Consider the following 13,976-nt stretch of genomic DNA (forward strand, 5'->3'; position numbering starts at 1 on the left):
AACAGAAAGGGAGGAGGTGACCCCCACTCATTCTATTACTGGTGACACCCCCATTTCCCGTCCAGGGGTTGTAAGACAGGAAGTGAATAGGTGACCCCACTGATTCTATTGCTGGTGACACTCCCAGTTCCTGTCCAAGTGTTGTAGGACAGGAAGTGAGGAGGTGACCCCCACTGATTATATTACTGGTGACACCCTCATTTACTGTCCAGGGGTTGTAGGACAGGAAGTAAAGAGGTGGCTGGGAGGAGGTGACCCCTACTGATTATATTACTGGTGACACCCTCATTTCCTGTCCAGGTGTTGTAGAACAGGAAGTGATGGGTAAGCTTGTTTAGCATAAAGCAGAACAGGAAGTGAGGTGAAATTGCCTAGTGGGGACACCCGGAAGATAATTCCCTGCCTGTAGATTTCTCACATTCTGTGGGTTTTATTGATTCTTATATATGTGGGGGAGGGGAGGGGGGTGAGTTGAAGTCTCCCCCGGCCTGGCCCTCACCAGCTGTAGTAGTTTTCAGGCCCGGGAACCTTCCCCTCCCCCCATCACAGACACAACAATGGCGGAAGGACACACTGGACTCTGGTCACCATAGCAACATCCTAGACGGTTAGCCCCTCCCCCATTACATCACCAGAGAGGTTCCGGCTCCGCCCAGGGCTGCCTCGTGCGGTGACGTCAGTCGGGACTACCCTGCGGCGGAGGGATACCCGCGCTCAGAGCGAGGGAAACGGTGCCCGGTGTTTCCGGTTCATATTAGAACGAGGAGTCGGTTCGGTAACGGTTGAGGAGATTCGAGTCCGGGAGAGGAGCGGCGGGCTGAAATACTCCGGTTTTTACCTGAGATGTGTGACGTCATATCCGGAAGTAACAGGCGACCAATCAGAGAAGGCGGCCGTTTAAATGTCCCCAATACTGCCTGACAACGGGGCCCCTGAGAGCTGAGTGTGCCTGGGGACACCGAAAAGGTGCCTGGAGCTCCCTACCCCTGTGACTGGGGCAACTGGAGGCTGGCACCCCTGTGACTGGGGCAACTGGACCTTCCCACCCCTGTGACTGGGGCAACTGGAGCTTGCTACCCCTGTAACCAAGGCAACTGGGGCAACTAGAGCCTGGCTCCCCACATACCACTGACTGCTGGAGCCGGAATCACTATGGGCACACAGGAGCTGGGTAAGTCTCTGCACCACAGGAGCTTACACTCTAATGTCCCCTCCCCCACAGTCACCTCAGTCTCTGCACCACAGGAGCTTACACTCTAATGTCTCCTCCCCCACAGTCACATCAGTCTCTATACCAGAGGAGCTTACACTCTAATGTCCCCTCCCCCACAGTCACATCAGTCTCTGCACCACAGGAGCTTACACTCTAATGTCCCCTCCCCCACAGTCACCTCAGTCTCTGCACCACAGGAGCTGACACTCTAATGTCCCCTCCCCCACAGTCACATCAGTCTCTGCACCACAGGAGCTGACACTCTAATGTCCCCTCCCCCACAGTCACATCAGTCTCTGCACCACAGGAGCTTACACTCTAATGTCCCCTCCCCCACAGTCACATCAGTCTCTGCACCACAGGAGCTTACACTCGAATGTCCCCTCCCTCACAGTCACATCAGTCTCTGTACCAGAGGAGCTTACACTCTAATGTCCCCTCCCCCACAGTCACACACTATTATTATTATACATGTATATATCTCTGACATATACCACAGTGCTGTACAGAGATCGCTGTGTTGCTGTAATAGACGGTGATATGGATGGGAGTTGTAGGATTAGTATGGGATGATGGCTCCCGGGTGCGGACAGTTGTCAGGTGATGTCAGACGTTGAGTTCTTCTACACAGAAGACCCGGAGATCCTCCTAGGTAATGTCTTTGGAAGGTGAGTTGTGTTGTGTGACAGCACAGGGTTTAGGGATTTACTACCAGCAGGGGGACAGAACATTCTATTCAGCTTGTCCGAGATTTCGGAAAAATTCTCTGAAGTTAGGGGAAGTCCTTTGCATGTCGGTGTCCCCATTAGTAGATTTCCCCTTTTATTGCTGCTTTGGTGACAACTTACAATTTTGGATTTTCCTTCACTTCCTGTTCTGTAGACACTACAGGAAGTGAGAAAATATCTCTGTGAAGTAAGGGGAAGTCCTTTGCAAGTAGTTTTCCCGTAAAGAAGATTTCCCTTTTTATTGTTGCTCTGGTGATCACCTAAAATTTAGGATTTCCCGTTACTTCCTGTTGCGTAGACGCAACAGGAAGTGAGAGGAAATCTCCATGAAGTAAGGGGAAGTCCTTTACAAGTAGTTGTCTCCATTAGAAGATTTCCCTTTTTTTGCTGCTCTAGTGACAACCTAAATGTTTTCATTTCCCATCACTTCCTGTTCTGTAGACACAACAGGAAGTGGGAGAAAATCCCTCCGGAATAAGGGAAGTCCCCCCCCGAAAATAGTTGTCCCCATTAGAAGAATAAGAAGGAGTCCCCTACAAGTAGATATCCCCATTCAAAGATTTCCCCTTTGCTTCTCTGGTGAAGACCTAAAATTTGTGGATTTTCCATCACTTCCTGTCCCACAGACATAACAGGAAGTAAGAGAAAATCTCTCCGGAATAAGAGAAGTCCCCCCCCCCCCGCAAATAGTTGTCCCCATTAGAAGATTTCTCCTTTTATTGCTGCTTTGGTGACAACCTAAAATTGTGGATTTCCCATCACTTCCTGTCCCATAGATACATCAGGAAGTGAGAGAAAATATCTCAGAAATAAGGGAAGTCCCCTTGCACAAGTAGATGTTCCCATTAGAAGATTTTTCCTTTTATTGCTGCTTTGGTGACAATTTGGATTTCCCATCACTTCCTGTTCCATAGACACAAAGGGAAGTGAGAGAAAATCTCTCTGGAGCAAGGGGAAGTCCTTTGCAAGTAGGTGTCCCCAATGGAAGATTTCCCTTTTATTGCTGCTCTAGTGACAACCTAAATTTCTGCATTTCCCATCACTTCCTGTTCTGTAGACACAACAGGAAGTGGGATAAAGGAGTTCCTGTTCATCGCCTGTCCTCTCTCTCTCTTCTCTCAGATTGGATCGCCATCGCCAACAACCTTCTCAGCCGATGTCACATCAACCGCCAAGTCGGAGAGCTGACGCAGTGCGACGCCGGCGTCTTCGTGGCGCTGTACGAGGCTATTCTGGGGGAGAAGGTGCCAGGTGAGTGACGGGGTCATGTGACGGGGTCATGTGACGGGGTCATGTGATGGGTACAGAGCGGCCGTTTTCAAAGTATTTGGGGCGCCAATGACTCAACGCGTTTTTGCAGATTTCATCGCCAAGTCCGGCAGTCAGGAGGACGACGCCCACAACATGCAATCTGTGATCGACTCTCTGGCCCTGGACTATCTGCAAGTCAGCCTGTCTCATATAACGGGTAGGTCACTGAAATGGCGGGGGGGGGGGGGTGTCTGCAGTGCATGCTGGGAAATTGCTGACAGACCATGACATCACAGCGGTCAGCGACATTCCGAAATATCTATTGCTGTGCTGCACAGTGGACATTCTTCAGGGTGTGTCGGGTTCTAGAAGTTGAACTGTCTGTGTTGCTCATAGCAACCAGATTCTCGCTTTAATTAATCCGATGCTGGTCAGAGGATTAGAAATGGTGACATTGCCCGGCACAGATAATAATATAAAATGTCTCATTGCTGAGCAAAGCTCACCTTCAGTCTGGAGCTGTACCCCCCCCCCCTCGCAGGAGGTTCTTTCTGCCACTAGATGGCGCTCTGCTTATGGGTTGAATACCACTTCTTGGAAGCCTGGGGTTCTTTCTGCCACTAGGTGGCGCTCTGCTTATTGGTTGAATAATGGCCAGCGGGCTATTCAACCCACTTCTTGGAAGCCCAGAGTTCATTCTGCCACTAGATGGCGCTCTTCTTTTGGATTGAGTAATGGCCAGCGGTATTCAATCCACTTCTTGGGAGCCTGGGGTTCATTCTTCCACTAGATGACACTCTCTCTCTATTGGTTGAATAATGGGCAGCGTTATTCAATCCACTTCTTGGGAGCCTGGGGTTTATTTTGCCTCTAGATGGCGCTCTGTCTATAGGTTCAATAATAGCCAGTGTTATTCAACCCACTTTTTGGAAGCCTGGGGTTCATTCTGCCACTAGATGGCGCTCTGCTTATGGGTTAAATAATGGGCAGTACAGGGGTATTCAACCCACTTCTTGCAGAATGAACCCCAGGCTCCCAAGAAGTGGGTTGAATACCACTGGCCATTATTCAACTAATAGGCAGAGCGCCATCTAGTGGCAGAATGAACCCCAGGCTCCCCAATAGATGGCGCTCTGCTTATGGGTTGAATAATGGGCAGTGTTATTCAACCCACTTCTTGGGAGCCGGGGGTTCATTCCTCCATTAGATGGCGCTCTGCCTATGGGCTGAATAATGGCCAATGGTATTCTACCCACTTCTTGGTTGGGAACCTGGGGTTCATTCTGCCACTAGATGGCGCTCTGCCTATTGGTTGAATAATGGCCAGCAGTATTCAACATACCTCTTGGAAACCTGGAATTCATTCTTCCACTAGATGGCGCTCTGCTTATGGGTTGAATAATGGGCAGTACAGTGGTATTCAACCCACTTCTTGGGAGCCTGGAGTTCCTTCTGCTACTAGATGGCGCTCTGCTTCTAGGTTAAATATTGGCAAGCTGTATTCAACCCACTTCTTGGGAGCCTGGGGTTCATTCTTCCACTAGATGGCGCTCTGCTTATGGATTGACTAATGGCCAGCTGTATTCAACCCACTTCTTGGGAGCCTGGGGTTCATTCTGCCACTAGATGGCGCTCTGCTACAAGGTTAAATATTGGCCAGTTGTATTCAACCCACTTCTTGGGAGCCTGGGGTTCATTCTTCCACTAGATGGCGCTTGAGCAATGGCCAATCGTATTCAACCCACTTATTGGGAGCTGTGGGGGGGGGGGGGGGGGGTTGTCAGTGTGTCATGTAGCCAAGCGGGGGCTGGTGTCATGGAGGTACCCCTATCAGAAAGCTAGGCCCCCCCCCCTCCCCAATGTGGCCTGTAAATCTTCCTGCCGGCTATTATACTCTGTTGGGAGGAACCACAGATTTAGGGGGGGGACCAGGCATGGGTGAAACCCGGAAGTGCTGTGCAGTTACAGGGCGCTGCTACTTTAATTTTATTTTTTTTCACAGCAAGTGGTTTATAAAAGCCCAAAATATGCATTAACCAATTATTGCTGACTCAGGAAATGCTCGCTTCCTGGCTGTTCTATGGACTGTCCTCAGTTATTTTTTAAAGCAGTATTTATCCCAAATGCAAACATTTATTATATCGCAGATTACCAATCTCTTTGATGCGACGGCCGCATTCATTTTCTTTTCTTTTACGCTTTCTTCCATTTTCATCTGGCGATCCAGCCAGTAAGTCTGTGGTTCTTCAAAAGAACGCGCTCTTCCAAATGTGTCAGTTTACAGGGAAGGGACGTACCACTGGCAGGGGTGCTTACAATGATCCGCCTTTATTGATGTAAAACCTTTTATCCCAAATGGAAGAAACTGTTTTCTGTAACTGATTATGAAGTGTGGGTTGGAGTTTTGCTTCAGTTTATCTAAATCCGCTAATCCATCTAACACTCCCCTCCCCCCAGGCTGGCTATTCTGCTGTCTGCTGTGCCCCCTGTGCTCCTTCATCCAGAGTGGGGTGCTCTAATACAGGAGCTGTGTTACTGGCCAGATCACCAGGGGAAAAGAAGGGTCGGAATGGGCAGACAGAGGCAGGATGGCCGGTGGCGGAGTCTTTGTTTTGTCAGTGGACCTGTCATCCGCGGTGTGAGGTGTGAAGTGTCCTCGGCGAGGTGTGATTAGTCCTCGGGGAGGTGTGATGAGTCCTCGGGGAGGTGTGATGAGTCCTCGGGGAAGTGTGATGAGTCCTCGGGGAGGTGTGAAGTGTCCTCGGGGAGGTGTGAAGTGTCCTCGGGGAGGTGTGAAGTGTCCTCGGGGAGGTGTGAAGTGTCCTCGGGGAGGTGTGAAGTGTCCTCGGGGAGGTGTGAAGTGTCCTCGGGGAGGTGTGAAGTGTCCTCGGGGAGGTGTGAAGTGTCCTCGGGGAGGTGTGAAGTGTCCTCGGGGAGGTGTGAAGAGTCCTCGGGGAGGTGTGATGAGTCCTCGGGGAGGTGTGATGAGTCCTCGGGGAGGTGTGATGAGTCCTCGGGGAGGTGTGATGAGTCCTCGGGGAGGTGTGATGAGTCCTCGGCGAGGTGTGATGAGTCCTCGGCGAGGTGTGATGAGTCCTCGGCGAGGTGTGATGAGTCCTCGGCGAGGTGTGATGAGTCCTCGGCGAGGTGTGAAGTGTCCTCGGCGAGGTGTGAAGTGTCCTCGGCGAGGTGTGAAGTGTCCTGTGAAGTGTCCTCGGGGAGGTGTGAAGTGTCCTCGGGGAGGTGTGAAGTGTCCTCGGGGAGGTGTGATGAGTCCTCGGGGAGGTGTGATGAGTCCTCGGGGAGGTGTGATGAGTCCTCGGGGAGGTGTGATGAGTCCTCGGGGAGGTGTGATGAGTCCTCGGCGAGGTGTGATGAGTCCTCGGCGAGGTGTGATGAGTCCTCGGCGAGGTGTGATGAGTCCTCGGCGAGGTGTGAAGTGTCCTCGGCGAGGTGTGAAGTGTCCTGTGAAGTGTCCTCGGGGAGGTGTGAAGTGTCCTCGGGGAGGTGTGAAGTGTCCTCGGGGAGGTGTGATGAGTCCTCGGGGAGGTGTGATGTGTCCTCGGGGAGGTGTGATGTGTCCTCGGGGAGGTGTGATGTGTCCTCGGGGAGGTGTGATGTGTCCTCGGGGAGGTGTGATGTGTCCTCGGCGAGGTGTGAGGAGTCCTCGGCGAGGTGTGAGGAGTCCTCGGCGAGGTGTGAGGAGTCCTCGGCGAGGTGTGAGGAGTCCTCGGCGAGGTGTGAGGAGTCCTCGGCGAGGTGTGATGAGTCCTCGGCGAGGTGTGATGTGACCCCGCAGGGGCTGACACCCGTTTTCTCTTTCCTGCAGGGGAGAATATTGTCCGAGGAGACGCAGAATCCATCCGCAACCTCCTGGAGATATTCGATGGATTGTTGGAGTATCTGACGGAGCAAATCAGCGAAGCTTCTTCTCAGAACGGAGGTGAGGGAACCACCAGGGGGCGTTCTCCAGCTGTGACCTTTCCTATCTATACTGACCACCCCTAATCACTGCATCTCCTCCTATAACATGATCAGATCTATATGAACTCCACCACCCCTCTGAGACACGGCTCTTCTCCCACCACCTTCACCACACTCCCTCTGAGCTAAGCCTCTTCTCCCACCACGCTCCCTCTGAGACACGGCTCTTCTCCCACCACCACCACCACCACACTCCCTCTGAGACACGGCTCTTCTCCCATCGCCACCACACTCCCTCTGGGCCAAGCCTCTTCTCCCACCGCCACCACACTCCCTCTGGGCCAAGCCTCTTCTCCCACCGCCACCACACTCCCTCTGGGCCAAGCCTCTTCTCCCACCCCCACCACACTCCCTCTGAGACACGGCTCTTCTCCCACCACCACCACACTTCCTCTGAGACACGGCTCTTCGTCTCCCACCACCACACTCCCTCTGTGTCAAGCCTCTTCTCCCACCACCACACTCCCTCTGAGCTACGTCTCTTCTCCCATCCCCACCACTATGCTCCCTCTGAGCCATTTCGCTTCTCCCTCTGAGTCACGTCTCTTCTACCACTACCACACTCCTGAGCCACGTCTCTTCTTTCATCACTGCCACTTCTCTTCTCCCACCACCACGCTCCTTCTTAATCAGATCTCTTCTCCAACCACCACGTTCCCCCTCTGAGTGAAGTCTCTTCTGACCCGTCTGTGTTCTCTCTCTCTCTCTCTCTCTCTCTCTCTCTCTCTCTCTCTCAGATGATGCGGATTACAGGGATCTGCGGGATCAGTATGAAGGACGGAAGGATGCGTTGCCCCCGCTGAGACCGCCCCCTTCTCCGGGGTAACTTTCTGGAGATTTTTCAGATCTCTTCTTCAATTATTTCACATGGTGCTCATAAAAATGTTTATAAACCCAAAAATTTAATGGTCATTTCTCCCCTATACATGTCCTTTATTCATACCAATGATAAAGTCCTCAATATACGGAGACAGTAAAGGGAGCAGAGGTCTGAGTGAAGAGTGCAAAACTCCACAGCAGCCAATCAGAGGTCAGAATATGGGCTCTGATTGGTAGCTGTGGACACTGCACTTTGACCCTTGTACCGTTTCCTGAATATTCCTAACAGACTCCATGCTGCTTCATTGAAATCTCTTCTCCTCTGCAGGTCCTCGGAGCCCATCGCTCCCTCCTGGGAAGTGGACGGCTCGGAATCCACCGGCGAGCTCATCCGGCTGGGGGACACGGCGCACACCTTCACTCAGAGAGGTATACATTGTGATTGGATGTTCTGACCCGTTGTCTCACTGCTCACTCTGCCAACACGCCGGGCGTATGTCACCGCTCACCCTGCCGACACGCCGGGCGTATGTCACCGCCCACCCTGCCGACACGCCGGGCGTATGTCACCGCCCACCCTGCCGACACGCCGGGCGTATGTCACCGCCCACCCTGCCGACACGCCGGGCGTATGTCACCGCCCACCCTGCCGACACGCCGGGCGTATGTCACCGCCCACCCTGCCGACACGCCGGGCGTATGTCACCGCCCACCCTGCCGACACGCCGGGCGTATGTCACCGCCCACCCTGCCGACACGCCGGGCGTATGTCACCGCTCACCCTGCCGACACGCCGGGCGTATGTCACCGCTCACCCTGCCGACACGCGGGGCGTATGTCACCGCTCACCCTGCCGACACGGGGGGCGTATGTCACCGCTCACCCTGCCGACACGGGGGGCGTATGTCACCGCTCACCCTGCCGACACGGGGGGCGTATGTCACCGCTCACCCTGCCGACACGGGGGGCGTATGTCACCGCTCACCCTGCCGACACGGGGGGCGTATCTCACCGCTTATTGATAGTTTACATTGTGTTCAATTAATTTTAATAAATCTATATGTACGTATCAGTATAAGGAAACTTTTTATATAGATATTGAGAATTGCTTGTTCAGGGTTAGTGACTCCGGAGGTATTCATGCCAGCGATTTCCAGGTAAATTCTGCTGTCAGGAGGTCCTCAATCTTCACTCTGTCAAATTTAAAGTGGAACTTCAAAAATAAGATGCAGCTGCACAGTAATGATAGAATAAGTAAAACTCAAGAGTCCCCGCAGTACTACTTTTCTGCCACTCGATGTCCTCAGTCTTCTGGGTTGAATGACGCACTTGCCTTTTATTCCAGGCTGTCATGGACCCGCCTCCTAGGAGTGTGGGGGGGGGGGGGCAACACAGTCGCATTGTGTATATATAATGTGTGTGTGTGTATATGTGTGTATGTATGTATATATATATATATATATATATATATATATATATATATATATATATATATATATATATATATATATATATATATATATATATATATATATATATATATATATATATATATTTTTTTTTTTTTTTTCTATAGCAGAGACCCTAGAGAATGTAATGGAGATCTTACAAAAAAATGTATTCCACATCAGTGATCCCAATACATTTTTTTGTAAAATTACTCAACCGGGATGAGGGCTATTTGTCTAGATATGGGTTGCTTCCTACCTCTCTTCAATATAATGGAGATCGTTGCAATACTTTGTCACACCATATTAGCGCAGCGGTCTTACAAACTTAAAAAATTTTTTCGGAAAAAACATTTAATTAAAAAAATAAGAAAAAGGTAAAGTTAGCCCAGTTTTTTGTATATTGTGAAAGATGTTATGCTGAGTATAAATTGATACCGAACAAGTCTTGCTTTAAAATTGCGCACGCTCATGGAATGGCGACAAACTACGATACTTAAAAAAATCTCCATAGGCGACATTTTAAACATTTTTACAGGTTACCAGTTTAGAGTTACAGAGGAGGTCTAGGGTTAGAATGATTGCTCTCTCTCTAACGATCGCGGCGATACCTCACATGTGTGGTTTGAACACCGTTTACATGTTGGGCGTGACTTGCGTATGCGTTCGCTTCTGTGCGTGAGCTCGGAGATACGGCATGCTTTAAATTATTACTGTATTTTTTATTTTTTTTACCCCCTATTTATTTTACTTTATTATTATTATTATTATGCCCTTTTTATTTATTTTTTCTTGATCCCTTTTATTTCCCATCACCGGGAATGTAAACATCCCTTGTAATTAAAAAAAAAAAAAAAAAAGCAGGACAGGACCTCTTTAATGTGAGATCTGGGGTAAAAAAGACCTCACACCTCACATTTTAAACTAAAAAGCAAAAAAAAAAAAAATTTTACATTTTGCAAAAAAAAAAAAAAAATTATATTTATATATTTATTATTATATCTCTATCCCTTTTGGGGCCGTTAGGCGAAAGTGACAAGGGCATAGACTCAAGTCAGGGCCATCTTGTGGTTCAGAAAGGATATTTTGTCCTCTACAAACCTGAATGACTGGAGAGATACAAAAGTAAAAATCCAGAAGTGTCAGAAAATTGGCATGTTTGGATGGATAGTGAGGCTAATTTCCCTCCTTTAGTGTAATTATTTCTTCGCTCTTGACTTTCAGGGTTTACTGTAGAAGGATTGAGACCGAGAACGGACCGGACTGCCACCTCTGAGGCTGGCGCCAGCACTGGTGCTTTGAGATCAGTCACCCATCCTTGTGTTCCTTCTCTCCCAGGGGCAGAGCGCACCCCGCATAGTGAGTATCGGACTGCATGGGGAAGGGGCAGATCAGTGTAATGGAGTGATATTATAGGGACACAGAATGTATACTGACCACACCCCCCCAGAAACATTTCCTGCTTGTGTGATTGGCTCACCAATTTTCCCAGAAGTCTGCACTAAGATACAAATCAGATTTCTGGCATCCCCTGCAACACAAATGTCATTTTTGGTGAGATACTCCCAATAGGAACACGTCTCTAAAGGGATGCAGGCCCAGCAGATTTCCTTATTAGAGCTCTGCAGCTGCCACAGCTGATTGATAATTATGAAACCCCTCCCATTAGACCCACTCAGCACAGAGGAACAAACAATGATTTCTTCAGAATAACAAAAGGAAGGAATCTGCAACAAAGTTTATTAAAATCCCTGCAATGTACAGAGATCACCCAGAGGGGAATGTTTTGTATATTTTTTTTTTTCCTCAAAAAAAGTGGAGTTACGCTTTAAGCTGAGGTGCTGCTATCAGTTAATATAACCAACTGTCACTTTAACCACTTCTGGACCGGAAGGATTTTCCCCCTCAATGACCAGGCCCTATTTTGCGATTCAGCACTGCGTTACTGTAATGGACAATTGCGCGGTCGTACAACGCTGAATCCAAATAAAATTGATGTCCTTTTTTCCCCACAAATAGAAATTTCTTTTGGTGGTATTTGATCACCTGTGCGTTTTTTTTTTTTTTTTTTTTGATTTGCGCTGTAAAAAAAAAAAAAAAAGAGCGACAATTCTGAAAAAATATATATTTTTCACATTCTGCTATATAACATTCCCAAAAAAAAAACTGTCAAAGTCAAAATTTAACATTTTCGGCCTATTTGTATTCTGCTGTATTTGTATTGGTAAAATAATCACAATAAGCGTATTTTAATTGGTTTGCGCAAAGGTTAACGCGTGTACTAACTACGGGAAAGTCATTTTTATTGTGTGTATTTTTTTTTATTACTAGTAATGGCGGCGATCTGCGATTTTTTTTTTTTTTTTTTTTTTTTATTATTATATATCTATATCTCAGGACTGTGACATTGCGGCGGACAGATCTGACCCCTAACTGACATATTTGACGCTTTTGGGGGTACCAGTGACATTACTACAGTAATCGGTGCTAAAAATATGCACTGTCACTGTACTAATGACACTGGCAGGGAAGGGGTTAACCCAGGGGCGATCAAAGGGTTAAATGTGTACCTAGGGGAGTGATTCTAACTGTGGGGGCGTGGCTTGTGAAATGATCAGAGACATGCGATCCTATATAGAAGGATCACAGGCACTCTGTGATCATTCCAGGGAGAACGGTCAGCTGTGTTTACAACATCCGACCGTCCTTCTCTCCCAGCGGGGAACGATCGCGGGTGTTGGGCGGCAATCGGAGCCGCCTGCCCAGTGCATCGGAGTCCCCGCAGCCGAGTGGGGGCGGGAGCGCGCCGCCGCCCCCCTAGCTGCAGACGCGCGACCAACATATACCTATGGCGGTTCGCACAGGAGGGCCAGCCTGCCGCAGTATTTCTGCGGCAGGCGGTCCTTAAGCGGTTAATCTCATTTAAAGAAAATGCATGACATTCTGATAGAAGGTGCCTGTGTGCCCCCCCCCCCCCCCCCCCCCCCCCATCTCTGCACTCTGCAGGGTGTCAGCCTAGATTAGGAGTCCTGTGCTGCATTGTGGGAGCTGCAATGGTTGCATATGACAGACCAAGGAGAGGACATGGTCACTGTCACGTACCCGGTCGGTGAGCCTGACATGTAGAGGAGGGCCTCTCATAGTGGAGGGCCACTGGTAGTGAGACAGCAGCCATGGGAGCACGGTGACGTAGGAGTGGAATCAGTCCAGTATTCTACGTGGCAGCAGTCAGCCGGTAGATGTGGCAGTGAGCAGGCTGGTAGTAGAAGAGCTGGCACAGACCTTGGCAGACTGTAGAAGGCAGCTGGAAGCAGGATTCGCTGGGCTGACAGTTGTAGCAGAACGGATGAGCAGGATGCAGGGACAGACAAGCCGGGTCGGTAATGGTTGGGCAGATTAGACCTAGACAGCAGGATGGTCGGGTCACAAGCCAAGTTGGTACCAGGAGAACAGTTAGGTAGAATCAGGAGGCAGAAGTGAAATCCAGTAGACAAGCCGGGGTCAGGGTATGAAGCAGACAATCACCAGTTAGAGATAAGCCGGATCAGAGGTCACACGGAATCGGGAACAACACACAGAAGCTGCAGACCAAACAGCAATGAGTCCATACAGAAGGCCAGTTTAAATAGTCAGCCTGGCGCCAGCATTAGAGAAGGGTGCTGCGTGAGTGCGCCTGTGCTTTCTCCCTAACCCACGAGCATGAACATCTGCCTTGCCAGTTGCTGGTCTGCGCATGCGCAGGCGCATATGCACGCACCGTGGAACTCCATCTACCCTATAGACCTGACTTTTTTTGACAGCCACACAGGTTTTCATTTTTATATTTTATGTGCTAATAGGTAGGTTTAATTCTTGTAGGGGGGGGGTAGAGGGGGCATTAATCTGATCATGTTCTTGTATGCTCAGGAGGTCTTTCTGTGAATGGATTCTCACTGCATGACCAGAATCAGGAGGTGACCCAATCCGCCATCCCTCTAAAACCCCCGTATCAACCCAAGGACAGCCGGCCAATGACCATCAGCCAAGACGTCCCCGGGTCCGAAAGCAGCGATCGAGCAGCAGAGAGTCCGCTGAGGAGAGGTGAACCTACCAGTACAGTGAGAGGGGCCCCCAGGAAGACTAGAACCTCAGCTGAAGGTAGACCGCCCCATTTCTATATAATATAAAAGAAGAAGGGGACAAGTTGAGGGATGTTCGCTGCATGCTCAAGGTGGAGGTCCAGTTTGATCCTGGTCTTCTTGTCCACACAGGATTTCCCTCTGTGAATGGATTCTCTCTACATGAACAGAGTCAGGAGGTGACGCCATCTGGCATCCTTCTGAGACCCCCGTATCAGCCCAAGGACGGACGACCGGTGACCGGCAGCCGAGACATCCAGGAATCCGAAAGCAGCGATAGGACTTCAGGGAGCCCAGTGAGGAGCAGGGAGCCTACGACTACACTGAGAGGGGCTGCTGAGAGGACTACAGCCTTACATGAAGGTAGACAGCCCTGTTCCTGTATAATATAGAGAAGGACACTCCCTGTCTCCTC

At 49.9% G+C, this 13,976-nt stretch overlaps 1 protein-coding gene across 2 annotated transcripts in view; it reads left to right on the top strand.

Annotated features, from left to right (window-relative positions):
• Positions 1-1,094: 1,094 nt before the first annotated feature.
• The window catches only part of CEP95 (centrosomal protein 95), a 48,763-nt gene continuing 35,881 nt past the window's right edge, over positions 1,095-13,976 (top strand). The window contains exons 1-9 of one of the 2 annotated variants that reach the window (XM_082271403.1): positions 1,095-1,171; positions 3,064-3,192; positions 3,302-3,409; positions 7,022-7,135; positions 7,914-7,998; positions 8,324-8,424; positions 10,668-10,802; positions 13,350-13,580; positions 13,694-13,924. In XM_082271403.1, coding sequence (XP_082127529.1) covers positions 1,153-1,171; positions 3,064-3,192; positions 3,302-3,409; positions 7,022-7,135; positions 7,914-7,998; positions 8,324-8,424; positions 10,668-10,802; positions 13,350-13,580; positions 13,694-13,924 — 1,153 coding nt within the window. In that variant the 5' untranslated portion in view covers positions 1,095-1,152. The remainder of the gene's footprint in view (positions 1,172-3,063; positions 3,193-3,301; positions 3,410-7,021; positions 7,136-7,913; positions 7,999-8,323; positions 8,425-10,667; positions 10,803-13,349; positions 13,581-13,693; positions 13,925-13,976) is intronic. The other variant, XM_082271404.1, reaches the window with a different exon arrangement.

Source organism: Pelophylax lessonae, assembly GCF_965119305.1.
Source record: "Pelophylax lessonae genome assembly, chromosome: 11".
In the NCBI taxonomy this organism is placed as follows: domain Eukaryota; kingdom Metazoa; phylum Chordata; class Amphibia; order Anura; family Ranidae; genus Pelophylax; species Pelophylax lessonae.